This window comes from Dictyostelium purpureum, assembly GCF_000190715.1.
Source record: "Dictyostelium purpureum unplaced genomic scaffold DICPUscaffold_459, whole genome shotgun sequence".
NCBI lineage: Eukaryota > Evosea > Eumycetozoa > Dictyosteliales > Dictyosteliaceae > Dictyostelium > Dictyostelium purpureum.
This window is the reverse complement of record NW_003519793.1, coordinates 1,421-22,976: the sequence shown is the minus strand read 5'-3', so window position 1 is coordinate 22,976 and position 21,556 is coordinate 1,421. Positions and strand designations below refer to the sequence as shown.

The 21,556-nt window shown below is 21.9% G+C and overlaps 12 protein-coding genes across 12 annotated transcripts; 7 read left to right on the top strand and 5 right to left on the bottom strand.

The window, feature by feature from the left end:
• Positions 1–1,823: 1,823 nt before the first annotated feature.
• Positions 1,824–2,495, top strand: DICPUDRAFT_84270 (uncharacterized protein; the record flags this gene model as incomplete). The annotated part of the gene is made up of 1 exon (XM_003293691.1): positions 1,824–2,495. The coding sequence occupies one exon, from the start codon at positions 1,824–1,826 to the stop codon at positions 2,493–2,495; it is 672 nt and encodes a 223-aa protein (XP_003293739.1).
• A 1,730-nt stretch (positions 2,496–4,225) lies between these two features.
• On the bottom strand, positions 4,226–4,396 carry DICPUDRAFT_158639 (uncharacterized protein; the record flags this gene model as incomplete). Its single annotated transcript, XM_003293684.1, has 1 exon — positions 4,226–4,396. The coding sequence occupies one exon, from the start codon at positions 4,394–4,396 to the stop codon at positions 4,226–4,228; it is 171 nt and encodes a 56-aa protein (XP_003293732.1).
• Positions 4,397–5,326: 930 nt separating this feature from the next.
• On the bottom strand, positions 5,327–6,025 carry DICPUDRAFT_158638 (uncharacterized protein; the record flags this gene model as incomplete). The annotated part of the gene is made up of 3 exons (XM_003293683.1): positions 5,327–5,386; positions 5,504–5,664; positions 5,950–6,025. The coding sequence occupies 3 exons, from the start codon at positions 6,023–6,025 to the stop codon at positions 5,327–5,329; spliced, it is 297 nt and encodes a 98-aa protein (XP_003293731.1).
• Positions 6,026–9,380: 3,355 nt separating this feature from the next.
• On the top strand, positions 9,381–11,246 carry DICPUDRAFT_158635 (uncharacterized protein; the record flags this gene model as incomplete). Its single annotated transcript, XM_003293690.1, has 2 exons — positions 9,381–10,561; positions 10,637–11,246. 2 exons carry the CDS (start codon positions 9,381–9,383, stop codon positions 11,244–11,246), a joined length of 1,791 nt encoding a protein of 596 aa, XP_003293738.1.
• A 178-nt stretch (positions 11,247–11,424) lies between these two features.
• Positions 11,425–12,142, top strand: DICPUDRAFT_51110 (uncharacterized protein). The gene is made up of 2 exons (XM_003293689.1): positions 11,425–11,584; positions 11,683–12,142. The coding sequence occupies exons 1-2, from the start codon at positions 11,448–11,450 to the stop codon at positions 12,014–12,016; spliced, it is 471 nt and encodes a 156-aa protein (XP_003293737.1). The 5' UTR covers positions 11,425–11,447; the 3' UTR covers positions 12,017–12,142.
• Positions 12,143–12,345: 203 nt separating this feature from the next.
• On the top strand, positions 12,346–12,847 carry DICPUDRAFT_84267 (uncharacterized protein; the record flags this gene model as incomplete). Its single annotated transcript, XM_003293688.1, has 2 exons — positions 12,346–12,491; positions 12,562–12,847. 2 exons carry the CDS (start codon positions 12,346–12,348, stop codon positions 12,845–12,847), a joined length of 432 nt encoding a protein of 143 aa, XP_003293736.1.
• A 504-nt stretch (positions 12,848–13,351) lies between these two features.
• DICPUDRAFT_84266 (uncharacterized protein) lies at positions 13,352–14,703 on the top strand (the record flags this gene model as incomplete). The annotated part of the gene is made up of 4 exons (XM_003293687.1): positions 13,352–13,485; positions 13,644–13,683; positions 13,751–14,184; positions 14,262–14,703. 4 exons carry the CDS (start codon positions 13,352–13,354, stop codon positions 14,701–14,703), a joined length of 1,050 nt encoding a protein of 349 aa, XP_003293735.1.
• Positions 14,704–14,829: 126 nt separating this feature from the next.
• DICPUDRAFT_158631 (uncharacterized protein) lies at positions 14,830–15,118 on the bottom strand (the record flags this gene model as incomplete). The annotated part of the gene is made up of 2 exons (XM_003293682.1): positions 14,830–15,026; positions 15,106–15,118. The coding sequence occupies 2 exons, from the start codon at positions 15,116–15,118 to the stop codon at positions 14,830–14,832; spliced, it is 210 nt and encodes a 69-aa protein (XP_003293730.1).
• A 1,303-nt stretch (positions 15,119–16,421) lies between these two features.
• On the top strand, positions 16,422–17,165 carry DICPUDRAFT_158630 (uncharacterized protein; the record flags this gene model as incomplete). Its single annotated transcript, XM_003293686.1, has 2 exons — positions 16,422–16,619; positions 16,701–17,165. The coding sequence occupies 2 exons, from the start codon at positions 16,422–16,424 to the stop codon at positions 17,163–17,165; spliced, it is 663 nt and encodes a 220-aa protein (XP_003293734.1).
• A 380-nt stretch (positions 17,166–17,545) lies between these two features.
• DICPUDRAFT_42455 (uncharacterized protein) lies at positions 17,546–17,872 on the top strand (the record flags this gene model as incomplete). Its single annotated transcript, XM_003293685.1, has 1 exon — positions 17,546–17,872. The coding sequence occupies one exon, from the start codon at positions 17,546–17,548 to the stop codon at positions 17,870–17,872; it is 327 nt and encodes a 108-aa protein (XP_003293733.1).
• A 196-nt stretch (positions 17,873–18,068) lies between these two features.
• DICPUDRAFT_9254 (uncharacterized protein) lies at positions 18,069–18,923 on the bottom strand (the record flags this gene model as incomplete). Its single annotated transcript, XM_003293681.1, has 1 exon — positions 18,069–18,923. A coding segment is annotated over one exon (855 nt), but the record flags the coding sequence as incomplete, so codon positions are not given.
• Positions 18,924–20,148: 1,225 nt separating this feature from the next.
• DICPUDRAFT_158627 (uncharacterized protein) lies at positions 20,149–20,301 on the bottom strand (the record flags this gene model as incomplete). Its single annotated transcript, XM_003293680.1, has 1 exon — positions 20,149–20,301. A coding segment is annotated over one exon (153 nt), but the record flags the coding sequence as incomplete, so codon positions are not given.
• Positions 20,302–21,556: the final 1,255 nt, after the last annotated feature.

Here is a 21,556-nt window from a genome sequence, read left to right as displayed (position 1 = left end):
GGGGGGCCCCCCCGGGGGGTTAAAAAAAAAATTTTTTCCCCCCATGGCCCCTTTCCCAAGGGGTTTTATGGGGTTGGATAAAAAACAATTCCCCTTGGGGGGCCCGGGTTCAACCCCCCCAGTGGGGAAAATTTTGTTTGAATTTTTTTGGGGGGAAATTTTTTTTTTTTTTTTTTTTTTTTTTTTTTTTTTTTTTTTTTTTTTTTTTTTTTTTTTTTTTTTTTTTTTTTTCCCAACAGCGTTCTTCTCTGAAAGATTGCTCGAAATGTTAGCCAAATATCCACACCAATCAAATCCACTACGTACCAATCAGGTAGTCCGAAATCCCCTGCTATTGAACAAAAATCTAAGAAAAAAAAACTTCTTAAACTAGATAGGTTGATTCAACTATACCCCTAACCTCACTACTTCTTAAACTAGATAGGTTATTCCAACCTTACCCCAACCCCTACTTCTTCTTATAAATAAACACTGTCGCTTACACTAATAATATTTATTATATTATTAAGTAAGCTTTTTTAAAAAAAAAAAAAAAAAAAAAGAAAGATTGTTAAGCTTTGTTTTTAACCTACCATATTCATCGTTGTATTCTATTAATTAAACTAAAAAAGGATTGTAATAATAAAATGAAAAAATGATAAAATAAGCAATCTAATTACAGATATAAATTTCAAATTAAATCAATTAAACACTATTTTTAAATTATTTTTAGCTAATTAAATAACATCGACTCAACAAACAAACTGTTTTTTAGAAGTAGATGATTTCCATAATTAAAAACATTAATAATAAAAAAAATCAAATCAAATTAAATAAAATATTAAAAAGAAAAATAGATGGATATTTTTTTATGGCTATGCTTTTTTATTTAATATATTTTGAGATAGTGTTTTAATGAGATCCTTTTGACTTCCTTTAAATGAACCTGGTTTTATTCTTTCTTTTTTCTTTTTTAGGTTAAATGAACTATTTCTTAGTGATGGTCGATTGGTTAATATCTGCATTTTTATTTTCAGGTTATAAGTGTTCCAATAAGCTATCAATTCTCTTTTTAAATTTATTTTTATTTAGAAACTAAAAACAAATTAAATAAAAATGACGTCATGAATAAATGAAAAAAAATTATAATTAAAACAAACTTATTCTAACTATGATATATTTGTTTGTTAAAAAAGAGATTAGTATTAAATTAATAATTTTGTTAATATTTTAATTAAAAAATATATTTTTTTATTATTTTTTTTAAAAAATTTTTTTTTTTTTATAAAATTTAATTAATTAATCAATTTAATTAATTAATCATATTTTTAAATTTAAAAATATGATTTACATTAATTTCATTCATTACATTCAAAGATAAAATGGCCCAATAAAGAAATTTTGGGGTAATATAATTATTTTAGTTTTTTTATTAATGTGGAAATATAAAAATTTATAACTATTTTGATCACAACTGTTTAAATTCATATAAAAACTGGGTGGCCATAACCCCCATTTTTTTTTTTAAAATCACTTTAGATTCATTTCTTTTTGTGGTAAATTTCATTTTTTTTTTTATTTTTTTTAAATTTTAATATTTTAATTTTTATTTTTTATTTTTTTTAAATTTCATTTACATTTTTTTTTTTGCAATTTAAATTTTAAATTATAAAAGAAATTTTTTTTTTTTTTTTTTTTTCTTAATTATTTTATCAATATACAAATTACTCCATACATTTATTTTGTTATAGTATTTTTTTCAAAAATAAAATTTAATATCACCAATAATTCTCAACATCAAATAAATCACCATCAGATCAACCACTCTTTGATTCAACACAATAATGGATTTTTCAGATTGGGTAGTTTACTTTTTTATGGCAGCCATTAGTTTTTTAATTGGTTTTGTATATGATTGTTCAACCCATTATATAAAATTAAAACAACAACAACAAGCCAGAAAAGATTTAGAAAAAGAACAATTATTAAAAATATCAAATTTAAAACATCAAATTAATAAATTTGAAATTGAAAATAAAATCCATCACAATAACCTATCAATTGAATCAAAAAAACAAGAACTAATCGATCAAATAAATAAAAATGAGCTAGAAAAATTAATTAAAGTTAAAGATGACCAATCCTTAGAAATTAACCAATTATTTAGTTTAATTAATCAACAAAAACAATCATCCCAACTCCATGAAATTAAACAAGGTAGATTGGTTAAAGAAATAGACTCTATCAAAAATGAATTAGATAATCAAATTAGTAATTCAAATCAATTACAAGAGCAAATATTGAAAAAAGATGAAATGATCCAATTGCTTGAAAGAAAGATTGAAGCAGAACGTCAAGCTTTATACCAGCTCTCAATTGAACACATTGAAGCATTGGAGAAATTAAATTTAAAAGAAGGTCAATCAGAAACTTTAAATAAGGAAGAAAATGATGAAATTTCAGATATTGAAGAGTATAGCGAATTTTCAGATTTTAAAGAGAATGAAGACCATTGAAGTCTCATATTTAGGTTGTGATCATTTTTGTTTCGAAGAAGAGTTTATTTTATTCAAGATAGATCAAATGCAAACATTGATAACCTTATTGATATTGATTCATATTGAAATCGATTGGGATAAAATTAATTAAATATCTTCTTTCAAAGTTCGCATATGAAAATGAGGAAGACTAAATTATTAATTATATCGTTCCATTCTATTTTTCAATTTATGATTTTGATAAAGTTGAAAACAGTTATCAAGTGTATCATCAAAGAAATAATCTAATCTCAGAAATCGAAGAAATTATGCACAACAGAAAAAAGCTCAAAAAATATTATAAATGTTCCAGTATTTATTTTATTAAATTATTAAGGTAACTATAAAGATTATATTTACATAATTATTATCTTTAAATATAAAAGAAACTAATATTTAATTTCAATACCTATTTCAATATTTTCAGTTTCAACATGTTCTTGTTTCAAATCACTTTTTCATTTAAAAGCTCACAATTCACCCCCACCACTACCACTACAATCCTTCAATGGAATCACCATATTAAAAACTATTATTAATATTTTTAGTATCAATAATTCATTACGATTAACCATAATAATTAAATTAGAAGTATAATTAATATTAAACATAAAAATATAGCCAAATATCATTAGTGTTTACAGAATAATTCAAATAATTAGAGAAGTTTAATAAATTAAAAGATTTTATCAATTTTTATAACTTAATTCTTTATTTTATTTTTGTATTATATTTTTTTTATAAAATTTTAATCTTTTTCGATAAAAAATCTGGTATTATAGGGTAATTCTATTTGAGTAACGGTTTTATTACAATGATTTATGACTAAATCAAAAAAAAACTTTTTAAAAACTATGCTTCTTCAAATTGTGGATTAAATACTTGAGATTAAAAATTATCTTTATTCTCAGTTTTTACCCATTTAAAAATTTTCCAAGTGATACAAAAAAGGATAACGATAAAGATAATTTTCAACCTCTACCCAAATCTATAAGTATTTAAAGCAAATAATATTTATTAAGTTATAAATGTTATTTATGTTATTAAAAATGTATATTTTCGAACTAAAACCGAAAAATTATTTATTTTTATTTTTTTAAAATTATCTTTGTCTATTTCCAATTTACTTCTTTTCACCCATACCCAATCATATCAATATCCTCTTTGTCTTTATTGTATTAAATAGCTTTTTCTATCTGTGCATCCACCATATTATCTTGAGCAACATGTCTATATACCTGTAATCCTTCTGTATAGCTGATATTATATACTTAATAATATTTAACGGTACTCTGCTTTGTAACCATAAACCACACTCATTGGGTGTTTAATGTGTTGATATGGGGGTGTTGGTGTTTTCTTTTTCAGTTTTTCGTTTTAATAACCCGCATGGTTCGATTATATTTCCTTTATTAACTTATTCTATAGAGAAGTTTCTTCATCATTTTCTAAATTTCTTTTTAATATTTTGAGACTGAAAAGAATTGAAATTATTCTAAAAAAGAATTAAATATTAGTTTCTTTTATATCCAAATTATTAATAATTATATAAATATTAACATTATAATTACCTTAACACACATATTGACATTTACTATAGAAAATAGTTATAAAGAAAGAGAAATCATTATAATTAAACTATATACGAATTAAAATTAAATATTAGTTTTTTTATATTCAAATTTAATATTATATATGTAAACATTAACTTAATAGTTACCAAAAGAGAAGTATTGCATGAAACCTGGAACTTCTTTAACCTTTTTTAGAAGATTTGAGGATAATGCAATGAATGGTAATGTTTGTCCAATGATGTTGTTTTCTGATTTAATCTTGTTTGATTTCGTTACCTTAGGGAATGAATACGCACATATTGACATTTACTATAGAAAATGGTTATAATGAAATAGAAAGCATTATAATTAAACTATCTATATTTATATATTTTACTTTGTATTTAACTTTTTGAAATTTTATTTTTTTAAAAAATTATATTATAAAAATTCAAATTTTTTTTCATTTTTTTTCAAAAATATAAATAAAAAAAAATTAAATTATATTAAATATATTTAATAAATAGAAAATAATATATAAAAAACAGTAGTGGTGGAGGATATGATTGTTGTATAAAAAAATAGTGGTGGTAAAATTTTTAATACTTTTTTTTTTGAATTATTGGTGCTTTAAATAAAAACTTTTTATTAAAAAGGGGTTTAAGTTTATTCAAGATAAATAAATAAATAAATAAATTAATAAATAAATAAATAAATAAATAAATTAATAAATAAATAAATAAATAAATAAATAAATAAATAAATAAAAAAATAAACAAATAAATGAATGAAAAAATTAATTTAATAAATAGAAAAAAAATAAAGATTTTAGGGATAATTTAATTTTATTTTTTAATTTTATATACTTCTTAACCCATCACAATACTTGTTGTAAAGTCAGTTTATTAAACAACAAGTATTGTTATGGGTTAAGAAGTATAGTAAAAGATATCAATGTCTCTTAAAACTTTGACCCTAAATTCTCGCCATAAATGCTAATCTTTCCTTTAGCCTCCTTCAAACTCATTCATAATTTGTTTTCACGCTCCGCCTTGTTGTCGTGATCCTTCATAAATTTGATGTAACCGTTCCATTCCAATTGCTCCTTATTGTTGATGATGTACTCCCTAGTGATATCTCTAAACTTGATACAACTTTCCTTATTATAAATACTACCTGGGTTAATTGTTCGAGTTTCTCTTCAATTTTACTATAGCCATAGTTATTTAAGTGGAACAAAGCACGTTCACCATATTTTTAAACTTCGTTGATTACTGTATATTGATTTATAAAATGTTTCTTATCTTGAATTATTAACTAAAATGATATATAATAAGCAGTGATTACATTACATATCCCCTTTCTTGACAAGATTCCCAAAATTGAATGAAATTTTTTTTTATGTTTGTGGTTGAGTTGATTATTGTGTTATACTTGTTTATTAAGTCTCTTCTGGTGTGTTAAAAAATTATTCTCGACTGGAACTGTTTTTGCAAGTTCATCTTCAAATTGACGTACTAACATAGGACAATCTTCTAAGTAGTGCTGTGGAACCCATACATCGTTATCTTCACCAGCATTCGACTGTACTGTTACTAATGATATTACAAATATCATCAATATCACTCTTCAACTTCATACGGCTAACAGTCTTGCTGACTTGATTCTCAACTTCTACAAAGTTTTCACTAAAGTTTGCTCATCCCTAACCTTACTGAGTTGGTTTACTCTGCTTTCTAAATGCTTGATATCCCTATCTTTATCAATTATTATTTTAATTCTGCATTTTCATGACTTATCTTCGAGCTTCTTCTCACGTCTTTCTGCGTTCTTTTTAAGAAATGTAACTTCATTCTGTAAGTCTTGGCAAATCGACCTACACATCTGGATCTTATCCATATCTTCCTTACGTACAGAGACCAAAAGATATTCCTTACCCTCGACCATACGTTTCATTTCAGCCAAATCAATTTGAAGTCTTTTGATCACCTCTTTTAAAAGGTTTCCTTCAGCTAATTTACTTCTGCTGTCATCAACGGTTACTTTTCATCATGTTTTTTACTGATTAATTATTACTATTAATTATAACTATTATTAAATTATGTTTATGTAAAAAAATATATTATTCTAAACTATTATTGTTCTAATAAATTATCTATTCGTGGTTCAACAATTTCTTTTTGTTTCGACCCCTCGAGGGCCTCAATACAACTAGATAAATATGTGTGGAAAAAAAAAAAGTGTAATGTAGGTACAAAGCAAATAATATTTATTAAGTTATAAAACTATAATTATTTTTGTTATGCAAAAATATGTATTTTCGAATTAAAATCGAAAAATTATTTTTTTATTTTTAAAAAATTTTTATTTAGACACAAAAAAAAAAAAATTTTAATTTTTTTAATTATTTTTTTAAAAATAAACTGTTTTTAAAAATTATTTTTTAAATATTTTTATATTTTTAATTATTTGAATATTTAAATTATTAAAAATTATTATTATTAAAATTAAATAAAGTATTTAACTTAGTTGATTAATGTATAAAATGATTATAAAGTGTTCTTATCTTGAATTATGAACTAAAATGAAATATAATAAGTAGTGATCATTACAATATAATATTTTTTTTTTTTTTTTTTAAAGTGAAGATTAAGATAATTTAAAGCAAATGCTTTAAATTAATCAGAATTCGTTCGACCACTTGGCTATCATTGCTCCTCAGAAAAAATAAGTAGTGTGTGTAATGTAATCACTACTTATTATATATCATTTTAGTTAATAATTCAAGATAAGAATCATTTTATAAATCAATATACATTAATCAACGAAGTTTAAATACTTTTTATAATTTAAATCAATTAAAATTATAAAAATATTTAAAATAATTTTTCAAAATTAAAAATTTAAAAATTTTAAAAAAATAAAAATAAAATAATTTTTCGGTTTAGTTTGAAAATAAACATTATTCATAACTTAAATAATTATCGTTTTATTACTTTAATAAATATTATTTACTTTAAATAACTAATAGATTTGTACCTGCATTACATGTGTAATGTATTACATTACAAAAAAATATATTTTTGACAGAATCCAATTTTTCCCGGAAAGACCCATTGTTCTCTAATGAGTGGGTCTCTCCAGATCATCTTTTCATTGCTGTAAGGAATTCTTGAAAAAATATTTCCAATTTCAAAATTTATTATCTCAAAAAAAATAAAAAATATTAAATTATGGGACTAAATATCCTCCCTACCATACCATTATCCAAAAAAAAAAAAAACAAGTGGAAAAAATGAATAATTTTTCGAGCAAGGTTGGAAAAATCAAATATTAACCAAAACGAAAGGCTTAAGACTATTTATCAAATTATGGAAACAGTCACAATGGTTTTATTTAATTAAAGGTATTTAAAAATGGCTCTGCAAAGGAATTAGTAACTGATAGAGTGCAGGTGGTCAAGTGAATTAAAGGATTATGTCGACATTAATACGCTTGGTCATCTGCTCTTTACCAATGAAAACTTTAAGCCCAATTCAATTAAAATTATCACCAAAAATGGTTATTAAACGATTATCACCATTTTTACCTGGAGAGCCATAAACAGTTGGTGGGTGTCAGATAGTTTTGTATGAAGTTTTAAAATCTTTTTTTTAAATATTTTTTCCCACATTTTTATTTTTAAATTTTTATATTTTTTTTATTGTTAATTTAATAATAAATAGTATAAAAATAATAGTATATAGTAAATAAACAAAATGAGGTAAAGTGATGAAATTCGATAGTCAACATTATCATATAGAAACAGAGGTCATAAATCGAACTCAAAAATTACAAATAAATTGGTAGTGCATAAATCAACAGTAGCAAAAATATTAGAAATAGTGGACTAAACAGGTGCAATCAATAACCGTCAACGTCCTGGGAGAAAAAAAAATGTTTGGCTACGTGTTGAAGGTGTTTTATGTTTCAATTTTTTAAATGGTAAATTTAACAATATAAAATAAAGTATAATTTGGTATGAACAAAATGGATATGGAACAATATCAAACCCATACTCAATTGGCAATGTAGAACTAATTATCCAATCCAACAAAAAAACTCGATAAAGAAAATCAATGATAATCAACTCACAAATATGCAATTAAATTAAGAGCCAACAAATAAAACAGTCATTTCAGCACAACCATAACCTTATCAAGAAAAACAAGTACAAACAATTCAAAAACAGGTACAACCAACTCAAAAACAGGTAAATCAAACTGATCAATCAGGTCATCAAGGGAACTCAAAAGATCAAAAAACTCCAAACAAACAACACAAGCAAATCACATTAGATGCATTCTTCCAAGAAAAGCACAATGATGAACTACCAGATATAAGAGTAGATTTAACAATTGCAGAAAATGAAAAAAACACAATTAATATAAAAAACAAATAAAAAGATGATCAAGAATAACATCCAAAGGAGGACGAAGAATTGATAGAGGAACCACTTATTGCAGATTAGCCACATTAGAATCAGGAGGAAACATCTCAACCTATAACGAAAAATTGTCGAAATTATCAACCCTAAAGCTATTAACCAAACCAAAGCTCGCTCCAAGGAAAAGAGATATGGTAAGAAAGAAGAAAGAAGTCTTGCTATCAGGAAAAGACCTATGTAAAGAATAAAAGAAAGAGTCATTGAGAATTATTTAAAACTTCTAAATAGAATAGAGAAATAGGCGCACAAATCTAACAAAAAAGAATCTCAATTACAAAAGACAATAAGAAAAAAAAATTAAAATTAAATAACGAAAAGTAAATCAACTAAAATGAATTAAATAAATAAATAAAATGTGTTAACTGTTGCAAGTCAAAAATGCGTGGTTAACAATTACAAAAAAAACAACTAAGGAGTGATAAAAATACAAAAAAAAATACACTTTAATTTTTATCATGATTTCTTTTTATATATTTTTTTAGTGGTTTTGGAAATGGTTTTGGTAGAAATATTGTTGGCAGAAATGAGAATTTAAAAGATAGAGATTTATTACATTAAATAAATCTTTTAGTTTTTTATATATGATATTTTAACTAATTGTGTGGTGTTATCAATGAGAAATGTGCTATATCCATCACAAGTTGGCCGTTTATTTGTTTTATAAAAATTAAAATTAAAAAATGAAAGTTTTTTTTATTTAAAAATAAAAAAATAAAAATAAAAAAAAAATAAAAAATAATTTAAAATTTTTTTTTATTTTTGTTTTTTTAATAAAAAACGATTATACAATAATTATTTATTTAAATAATTATAATAATAATAACAATGATAAAACCATTTTCTAAATATAGGCTTATATCTAATAATATATTATTTAAACCCAATTTAGTTCTAAACAATGAAAGATTTAAAACCGATAATTATTCCCCCTCATTAAAAAATTTAAATTCAGAATTAAAAGGTTATTTTGATAAATTAAAAAATAATAAACCCAAACAACAACAACAAAAACAACAACAACCAGAACAAGAAATAAAACCAAATATAGATGAAGTTGCCGATAAAAAAATAAAAAAGTTTAGCAAATTCACATTTAAAAACGATAATAATAATGTTTATAATGACGACAAAAACAATGACTATGGTAATAACAACGATAGAAATAGTAATAATATAAATAAATTTTATAAAAATAAAAGTTTTGATAATAATAATATATATAATAAAAAAAATGATCATAAATTTAATAACAATTATAATAGCAATATGAACAAATTTTACAACAATAAAAACGATACATATAATAATAATAATAAATATAATAATAACAACAATAATACATATAATAATAATAACAATAATAATAGAAATAATAAATATAGCAAAAATAATAACTTTGATAGTTTCAATAATAAAAGAGAAAAGACAGAAGTTAATTTACCAAATGCAAATATTGAATTAAAGTATTTACAAAGTATAAATAAAATAAATAAGCAATCAGATTTTTGGGTAGAGTTTAAAAAAGAATTAAAAGAAAGACCACAAGAACTTTTCAAAAATAGAGAAAATCATTTAAAATATTTAAAATACTTTTCAACTGTAACACCAGAGGTTCAATTTTTAAACTATGAAACATGGTACAGAATTAGAAGAATCAACTTTTTAAAAAATGGTGGTAAAGAGTTTTTAGATTGTTACAATGGCGATTATATAGAGGCCATCATATCAAATTTCCCACAATACAATTGGAAGAGATTTAGATTCCCAACATGTCCAAAAAGCTATTGGTTAAAAGATGAAAATGTAATCGAATACATTGAATGGTTGGTTAAAACTACAAAAAAGGATATAAATAATAAGGATGATTGGCATTATATTTCAAAGAAAGATTTCATTAGAAACCATGGTCAATATTTAATCAGTGAATATGAAACCGTCAATAATATATTCCTCAAATACTATCCAGATCATAGTTGGAAATCATGGTTATTTGAAAAGTTCCCAAAGTAAGTATAGAGAAGAAAAAACAAAACATAAAAAAGAAAAGTAGTATATTAATAAAATATATTTTTACATTATAGGGATTATTTTGAAGAAAATGAAAATATTAAAAAATTCATTATTTGGTTGGGTCAAGAAATTTTACATTTTAAAACATGGGAAGATTATTATAATTTAAAACTATCGGATTTCAAAAAGAATAATGGTTTCAGAATTATTAAAGAGTTTGACAAGTCAGTATATTTACTAGTATCCGAAGTTTTAAAGGACGAATATAAATGGGTACCATGGAAATTTAGAATTATACCAAAGAAATATGTAAACGAACAGATTCTACTCAAATATTTCGATCATTTATTAAAAGAATTAGGAGTTGAAACAAGAGAACAATTAATCGAGTATGAAAAGAATGATCCAACATTGGTACAGAGAACAGAAGGTACTCAAATTATAAATGAATTTGGTGGTTCAATCGAAGAGGCTTATAAAAAACTAGAGGTCTATAGACTCAGGGTCGAGGAGACCATCGATGAAGATGATGACGAAGACAGTTTTGATGATAACTACGAATTTGACAATTTAGAAGATATCTTTGATGATTCCGATGAAGATTCCACAGGACAAGATCAATCAGTTAAAGAATCAAAAAAATCAAAAAAAAGAAAAATTAACCCACTAAAATTAAAATAAATAATCATTTAATCATTTTATTATAAAAAATGATAAAATAAATTGCGCAGTAATCAAAAACGCATCACTGATTTTTTTATTTTTTTATTTTTTTTTATTTTTTTTTTTTATTTTTATTTTTTTAATTTTTTTTTTTTTTATTTTTATTAACTAACTTTTTATGTTTTTGTGTGTTTATAAACATTTGCATATAAATCAAAAATGAAATTTACTATTGCTGTTGTTTTCAGTATTTTATTATTAACTTTTATTACATCAACCTTAGCTTTTCAAAAAGATTCTTTTAAAGCTTCAACTGTAAGCTGTGATCTTTGCGAATTTACTGTTGGTGGTGCAGAGTAAGCTTTTTATTTTTACACAACTAATAGGACTAGTCGAAAAAAAATAAAAAAATAAAGAAACCTTGTTTATTAATTTAAAACTTTTGGATATATAGATATCTTATTAAAAATTTAAGTTTAAGTCAACAAGAAGTCGATGCAGAACTCCAAAAGATCTGTACTATTGTTCCAGCTAATATGACTAAAGAATGTAAATTCTTTATGCTTTTTACTGGTCCACTTATTACAAGTGCCCTTATTAAAGGCGAAAACCCAGAAACTTTATGCACCACTTACAAATTCTGTGCTCCAGAAACACCATCACCAACTCCAACTAAAGCTGCTTTACAATCATTAATTGGTAATGATAATCACGATTTAAAACCACATGCCAATAAGAATAACAACAACAACCACCATAAAGATTTAAAAATTAAATTAAATCATTAAAAAAAAAAAAAAAAAAATTAAAATTTAATTTTAAAATAGTAATATAACTTATATTTTAGTAATAAACAATTTTAACAATAATAAAAACAATGATTAAAAAAATTTTTTTTGGGTTTTTTTCCAATCATTTTTTCTGTTTTTTTTTTTTTTTCTTATTTTTTTTATTTTTTTTTTTTATTTTTTTATAATACTGGTAAATTTTATATATATTTTTTTTTTATTTTTATTTTTGTTTTTTTTTTTTCTTTGTTTTTTTCTTTGTTTTGTTCATTATTTTATTTATTTATTTTTTTTTTATTATAGCTTTATTATTATTAAAAAGAAAGAAAATGAAAAAGTGTATTTTAATTATATTTAGCATTTTATTATTAACTTTTATTTCATCAACAGTTGCTCTTGAACAAAATTCAAATAGTGCTGTTGATGAAACAAATTATGTTTGCGATTTCTGTCAAATTACTATTGAAATTACAGAGTAAGATATTATTGTTTTTATATCAAAATATAAAGAAAATATTAACTTTCTTTTTTTAACCCACACATAGATTCCTTATTAAAAACTATAGTATGACCAGAGATCAAATTGAAGATAAACTTTCAAGTATTTGTACTTATATTCCAGTAGAGTATAAAAAGGAATGCAAATTCTTTATGCTTTTTACAGGACCAATTATTTCTAAATCACTCTATAAAGGTGAAGATCCATTGAAATTCTGTACAACTTATGGTTTATGTTCAGCAACTCAAAAATCACCAGTCAAAAATTTAATTGTTAAATCATTTGTTGATGACTTTAATCAACAACAATCACAACAAATAATTTCTAAATAAAAATTTAAATTATGTGTCTAAATTCAAATAATTAATTTTTGAATCTGTTCGGAAAAAAAAAGTGTTGTTTAATAAATGAGGTGTTTTGATGTGTTTATAAAATTCATTTTTTACAAAAAAATTATACAAAAATAAAACAATTGTTGATCTTCAAATTGAATATAAAATCTTTATTTATTTATATATTTTTAATATTTTTATTAATCGAAAAATAAAATATTAATTTTATATGTAAAAAAAAGACTTTGAAATTAAAATTACCATTTCCCATATTATTAATAAATTTATTTAAAAAAAAACTGCATGAACCAGGACAACCCAAAATTAAAAAAAAAAATATTTATTTGCAAAAAAAAATCATCAAAAACCGAACAGACTACCTAAAAAAATAGGTTCAGATTTTTCCGAAAAAAAAATTTAAATACCAAAGTTTTTGAATAAATATTTTAAAATTTTTATTTATTTTTAAAATTTAATTTATTTATGTATTATGACCTTAAAAAAATGAAGCTGGTTTTATTGTTATTATTTCTATCATTCACTATCTTTTGTAAAGGTGAGTTAAATGATAACTCATTTCAAACATGCATATTTGAAAATTTAGAAGGAGGAGTCATTGATTTATCATCACTTAAAAAGTATAATATTATTTTTAGTTTTTTTTTTTTTGGATTAATATAAAATTTAAATAAAGATTTGGTAGATGAAAATTATTAATTATTCCACAATCATCATTTTTCACTGTATTTCCCCTTTTTTTCTAATTTTTTTTTTTTTTTTTTGAAACTTAATAAAGTGAAGATTATTCTTTTAAAGCAAATGGTGATAATCTAGAAGTAAGTTGTTTTTATTATTATACTATTTTTTATTACATTAAACTAATAATCAATAAAATAAATTTAGTATTTCTTCTCTTTTTGTGGCAGTTCTTTAATATGCACTAAATATTTAGGTATGGCTACTGTTGAATCATGTCAATATAATACACAGAGTGGCTTTGTTTATGAAACTGGTAGTCTCTTACAAAGCCAATATTCATTTTTTAACAATGATACCGAAGGTAACTCAGGTATTACACTCACTTACAGCTCATCAGATAGTGTGCAATGTTCAAGTGGTTATAGAATTACCAACTTTAATTTTATTTGCAATGCTAATGCTAATTTTTCAATTGTTGCATTTACTGAAGATCCTCAATGCACTTATAATTTTTATATAGAATCATCAAAAGCATGTATTTCAACACCAACACCAACACCAGTACCAAGCAAAATTATTCCAAATAGTTGTATATTCCCATTTGGTTCACAATCTATCGATTTATCTTCATTGACTCTGTAAGTTTATTAATTTTAATATTATTTTTTTATAGGTTAATATCACCATAGTTTACTAATCACTCTTAATTTATTAGATCAGTATATCCTGGATATAGCATATATTATTCAATTACAGATACTAAATATTATTTCAATTTTTGCCAATCAAGCGCATATTGTTCAAAACTATTCCAAAAAAATGTCACTTTATGCTCCCAAATTGATAATAATGAATTTATTATCGCATATACTGATTCAGGTATATATGAAATAAAAGAAAATGGAATACAATTAACTTATAGTAGTAATGGCCAGCCAAATTGTAATAATGGTGAATCTCCAACATCTGCATCATTTGAAATGGTTTGTAATCTTTCAGTCAATTTAGAAATTTCAAATTTCAACATTTCATCTGATGGATGTAGTATGAATTTTGAGTTTCAAAGTATCCATGCATGTATTGGAGAGAACCCAACTAGTTCACTAACATCATCATCCTCTCCAACTTTAGATGATAATGAAATAGATTACCAATAAATAATTTAAAATTAACAATTACATATAATAAAGCTTTATTATAATATATTTTAATAATTTAACATTTTTTTTATTTATTTATTTTTTATTTAACAAAGGGATTTTATAATTATATACAATTATATTTTAAACATATGCTGGAATTCTGAAAATGTTGTAGATTGAAATAAAAGTAACAGTTGGTTTCTTTGAAAGCCAGTATTGGTTTTCGTTTATTGATTGATCACTATTGGATAATGGGTAGCCACTAGCAACTTTATTTACCAAACTATTGGAGTTGGAGTTTAAATTATTTGAGGTTTTTGAAATAGAAGTAATTGATCCTACAGTTTTAGAAATAGGATAAAATTAAAATTAATATTTTAATGATTTTATATTTTTAAAATTTTAAAATATACATACTTAAAATTGACATTTTCTATATTTTATTTTTTTATTTTTAACAGTTTTATTTATCTTTATTTATCTTTATTTATTGTTTTAAATATATTTATTGGGTTCAAAAAATATTCTATTTATATTTTTTTTTTTTGAATAAAAATACACAAAAAATAAAATAAAAAATAAAATATTATTTTACATATTATTTCGAAGTTAATTATAAAACATTTTTTAATGTTTTAGGAAATAAAATATTAACAAACATGAATTAAAAGAATTTTACAACAAACAATCTTTACATTACTATATAATCTTTGAAAAAAAAAAAATGAGATTTAAAAATATTTTGTTTAAAATTATTTAATGATATATGAATGAGACCTATCATTCAATTTCTAATTTTTTATCATTGAAAATATTTATTTTGATATTTTTATTTTTATTATTATATTTTGTGTATTATAGTTTAAAAATAATTATTATTGCTGTATGAATGAAAATTCATTTATTTTTAAATCAGAAATTAAAAAAAAAAAAAATTATTGTTATAAAAACCCTTAGGAGCCTCATATATATAAAACAAAAAATATTTATGTTAATAAATAAAGACATCTGTTATTTTAAATAGTGTGGTTCTATAAATAAATACTGGTTTTTTTTTTTTAAAAACAAAAAATTTAGTGTGGGAGTGATAATAGCAAAAAAAAAAAAAAATTTAAATAAATGTAAAACTAAAGTAGTGTCACGCTTTTATTTTATAATATAAATAAATATAGTAATAATTAATTATCATACCTTGAATATTATAATACATGAATCTTGTTAATCAAAAGTTATACTTTGAACACAAATTTGAGTAATGAAATATTTAAACCTTTTTATTATCTTTTAGATGAATTGCTGAAATAATTAAAAACACATCCAAATACCACCACACCACACCACACCACACCACACCACACCACACCACACCACACTCTAACAATAAAATTAGAAAATGCAACATTCTTAACCCTAACAACTAATAATTATTGGGTAAAAATAGGTGTGTTTATAAAAATAAAATAAACTATCATATGAATAGATATTTTTTTAATTTTATTTTTTTTTATAAAAAAAATAAAAAAAATAAAAAAAAAGAAAGAAAAAAGAAATTTTTTATTTTTTAAAATTTAATAATTTGAATTTTTTTAAATGAAAATTATTATCAAAATTTTTTTTTAAATTTATTATGGAAACCTTAAAATAGATTGACTGTTTATTTTTTTCTTTAAAGAAAAAAAAAATAAAAAGTATAAATTAAAATATTATAATATTTTATTATTTATTATTATAGAATGATTTCAAGCAAAGCAACACCACTAACAGAATTTAAATTATCAAATAAAGATTTTAAAGAATCATCATTAACAGTCCAACCTATAGTTGGTGTTGAAGATGGCATTGTAATTAAAAATCTCTTAAATGAAGAAGAATGCCATTTAATTGATAAAAAACTATTTATAGAAAATGATAATAAAGAATATATTAAACATGTAAGTGAATACATTAAAATGGGTAGTCATGTATATTACAACATTACTAATTTATTTTATATTTTATATTTTAACAAATAGGGTTTAAGAATCCACAAGAATTCAAAAGAATTTGCAGATACATTATTTGAAAGAATTAATAAATATTGTGTAAAGGAATTAACAAAGAAATCACCAACTAACCCAGATTCATTCGATCAATGGCAATTAAAAACAGTTTCGGATAAATTCAGATTCATTAGATATAATGTAGGTGAAGAGTTTCCAAATCATGTCGATGGAGAAGCTAGACCCTCCAGTGATCAAATGTCCTTCTTTTCATTATTAGTTTTCACTAATGAAGGTGGTGGCAAAGATTTTACTGGTGGTGAATTCAGATTCTTCAAAAAGGATTCAAATCTTCAACTTGTCGAAATTGCTTCAGTTAAACCTGAAAAAGGATTGGCCATAGTATTCCCACATGGAGTTATTCATGACAGTGTAACTATTTCAAATGGTACCAAACACTCTATCAGAACTGATGTTGTTTATTCATTAAAAAAATAATAAATAACCATTCAATAAAATAATTTATGTAATAGTATTAATTTAGAAATAAATAGATTTTAAAATTATATTTTAGGAAAAAAAAATAAAATTAAAAACAAAAATAATTTTTTTTTTTTTTAAAAGATATTAGATAACAAATGATTTTTTTTAAAAAATAAATTGAAAATTATTCAATTTGATAATAAATTTATTTTATCTTTTTATTATTTATTTCTATTTAATTATTATTTATTAATTTTTTTTTTACCATCCAATCAAAAATAAAAAAAAATTATTTTTTTCAAAATTTTTTTTTAAAATTTTTTAATTTTTCATTTCATTTCATTTCAAATATACATTTCATATTATACACATAATATAAATACAAAATAATAATAATGGCAAGACAATCATTGGAACACATTCTCTTTATGCAATTAAAAGAAGATATGACAGAAGCAGAATTTAAAAAATTAACCGATTGCATTGAAGAACTTAAAGGTTTACCAGGTGTTTTAAACATTTCATTTGGTAAAAACTTTTCAGATAGAAGTGGAGGTTATAACTATGGTTACAGAGTTTTATTTGATTCAAAAGAAGCTTTAGATATTTATGGTCCACATCCAATTCACGAAAGATTCAAATCATTACTTAATGAAGTTAGAACTGGTGCACCACTTGTTGCTGATTTCTTTGTTCCAGAATTCCCATATCCAAAATATTAAACAATAAATAAATAAATAACAAATATATGAATAAATAAATAAATAAAAATATAAAATACAACATTGTATATAAAACAATAATATAATATTATATAACCATTTAATTTAATTATAAAGTCTTTATTTATTGGTTTTTATTGTTTTTAATTTATATTATTGTTTTTTTTGTTTTATTCTTTTATTACGATTAGTCATCCATATCAAATTTAAAACCTTTATTTAATTGAACAGCCTTTTTGTATACAAGATTAGCAGTTGCAATATCTTGGATTGAAGTACCAGCTGATTTATAAACAGTAACTAAATTGTTTTTATGATCATTATAATTGTATTTTTTGGATACTACATCAGCAATTTGACCTTTGATATGGGATTTTGTAATGGAGCCTTCTTTAATTGGAATAGCAAGCTCTCCAGATACCATAGTACTGTTTATATCGTCAACAATTAAGTTTGCTTTAATAATAGTTGTTGAATCTAATTCTCTATTGGCTGGTCTACTACTACCAACAGAGCAAATTAAGAGTGGTTTATCTCTTGACTGTAACTCTTCACCATTAAAGAGTGGCTCGTCTGATGATGTTGCAGTGACGATAAGGTCAACACTCTTTAAAATACTACTGATTTTGTTATCATCTAAATTCTCAAATTCAAAAGAGACACCTTTATATTTTGGAGATATTTCATTGACCATTTTAGAAATGTTGGATTTGGTTCTAGAGAGTATGTAGACAGTTTTAATGGATGGTCTAACAGTTAACATCACTTCAATGTGTAATTTAGCTTGCAATCCACCACCATAGACCAACATTGACTTGATGTCATCTTGGGTTAAATATTTGCAAGCTACAGCACTGCCAGCAGCAGTTCTTAAGCCAGTTAAATAAGTTGCACCAATAATTGCAGTTGCGACACCTGTTTCCAAATCATTTAAAATGATGGTTCCTGGAGCTGTTGGTAAACCCTTTTGGCTATTTCCGCTAAAGGATGATACTACTTTAATACCAATGGACTCATCGACAATAAATGATGGTTTAAAGTATACACTGCCCAGTAATTTCTTCTCGTCTTGCTTTTCATATGAAGAGATGATAATTCTATCGGGACATACAACTTGGTCTTTGGATTGTTTTAAGAAAACATTTTCATTTACATCAATTGCCTCTTGCAATGTGATTAATTCTTTTATAATTGATTCTTTAATGATTAACATGTTATTTTAATTTTATAATTATTGAAAAGTAATAATTTTATTTATTTTTTAAATTTTTGATTTTATTATTATTATTTTAACTGAATAAATCTAGAGATTATTTTTTAATTATTTTTTAATTTTAATTAATTGTAAAAACAATGTGATGCTATACTAGTTTTATTTATTTATACTTGGTGTGAGTGTGTAAAAAATATTTAATATTTTATTTTGTTTGGGTTTACTATTATTGATTGATATATGCCGAATTTTTAAACCTCGACTTTAATTGATAATCTTTCAAAATAAATTAAAGGTGATGTGTGAACAAATGGGTGTTTAATTTTAATAAAAAAAAAAAATAAAAAAAAAACTTATTTTTGAAATTTTTTTTTTTTTATTTTTCCCAATTTATTTTTTTATATTTTTATATTTTTATAATTCCCATCTTATCTTCGAGAATGCCATATTTTTCTAGAAAAAACCAGTAAAAATCATGTTTATCCTTCTCCATCATTATCAACAAATAAAAAAAAAAATAAAAAAATAAAAAAAAAAAAAAATAAAAAAAAAAAAAATAGAAAAAGAAAAAGAAAAATAGCAAGTAAATCATTTTGATCAATTGGATTTCTTTAATCCCTTCTTTTTTATTTACTTGCATATTATTTTTTTTTTTTTTAAAACTTTATCCCCACAATCAAATCTGATCAATTATTATTTAATAATATTATTTTTATTTATTTTTTTTTTTATATATTTTTTAGATTCTGGTTTTATTTTTATAAATCTTGTATATTTTATATGATACAAATGAATTATTAAAATATATATATATAATATGAGAAAAATTTTGTTTTCTTTTTTATATTTATTTAATAATAAATAATAATATCTATAAATATCTCTAGATTAACAACTATTTTTTTTTTTTATTTAAATATTTTTAATTTTTTATTAAAAAGATAATTTTTATTTATTTTTTAATAAATAAAATACTAATTAATATACTATTTATATTTAAAATAATCTTTTTTTTCTTTTTTTTTTTTTTTTTTATAAAATTTTAAGTTATCATATACGATTTTTATTGCATTTTAATTCTATTATAATAATTATTATTCTGGGTAATTATTATAATCGATTTTATAAATTTTAATATTAAACCATTTGTTTTAATTTTCCCCAAATGCATCATCAAATCATCATGTTGATCAGCTACCCCTGATTTTTCACTTTTCTATTTTTTTTTTGTATTTTATAATTTTTAATATATACAGGCTCTTGTTTTTATTTTTTTTTTTTTTTATTTATAAATTTCAAAATATATTTATTGAAAATAATATCTACAATGGTAATTCTTAATATTTTTTTATATCATTCTATTTCTTAAATCGCCTCTATAAATTCTTGCTAAAAATAATACAACTGTTAATAATATATTTCTTTTTGTTTTCCTTTATTGTTTCTTTAATATCATATATTATTTTTAAATTCCATATTGATGTTAAATCGTTTTTTATGATACTTTTAAAATAAATAATAAAATCATACTCTAAAATGGATTGAAATTTTTACAAATTATTTTTTTATGAGGGTTGAAAATAAAATATAAAACAATATAATTATTATATTTTTTACCCCTCTTTTATAAACACTCAGAATGGAAATATTTAAAATAAAACATCATGAAAGAAGCATAGAAACCACATTCTATCACACATAAAAAAAAAAAAAAAAAAATAAGATTTACATATAAACAAATTGATATTTAAAAAAACACCGCTTCCCCACATAACAAAAATAGATTATAATGATATTATTATTATTGTTTAGAAATAATTTTATTTATTTATTTATTTATTTTTATTTAATAATATTAAATATTCCATATCAAAATTTAATTCTTTTTTAAAATTTATTTACTTTTTTTTTTTTTTTATTTTGACATCGAAAAATTAGTTGTGGTGATAATATTTTCTTTTAAACAAAAGTTTTAAAGTATTGTATAAAATAAATGAGTATTTGATTTGATATAAATCATCAAAATATTATTATTATTATTATTTTTAGTTTTTATTATTTTCTGAAAGAGTTGTGTGTGTGGGTTTTAATTTTTTATAATGCATACACATATTGACTTAATAATAATTAGATAGTTATAACAATAATTGTATAAAAATAATAATTTTACATACTTAAACTCTATAAAAAAATTATAATTTAATTTTTGTTGTTGATGTTGTGTATTTTTTACCTCTATATTGTTAGGTTAAACCATAATTGAAAACTATTTATTTTATTTTTGTGTATTTAATTTAATTAAATTTATTAATTTATTATGTTATTATGTATTTTAATTTTTTTTTTTTTAAAAAAATAAATATCAATAAATTAACTTAAATTTAAATAAAAAAAAATAAATTTAAATTTAAAATCATACACATTTAACTAATTGTTTATATTCTTATTAATATTCATTTTTAAAATTTACA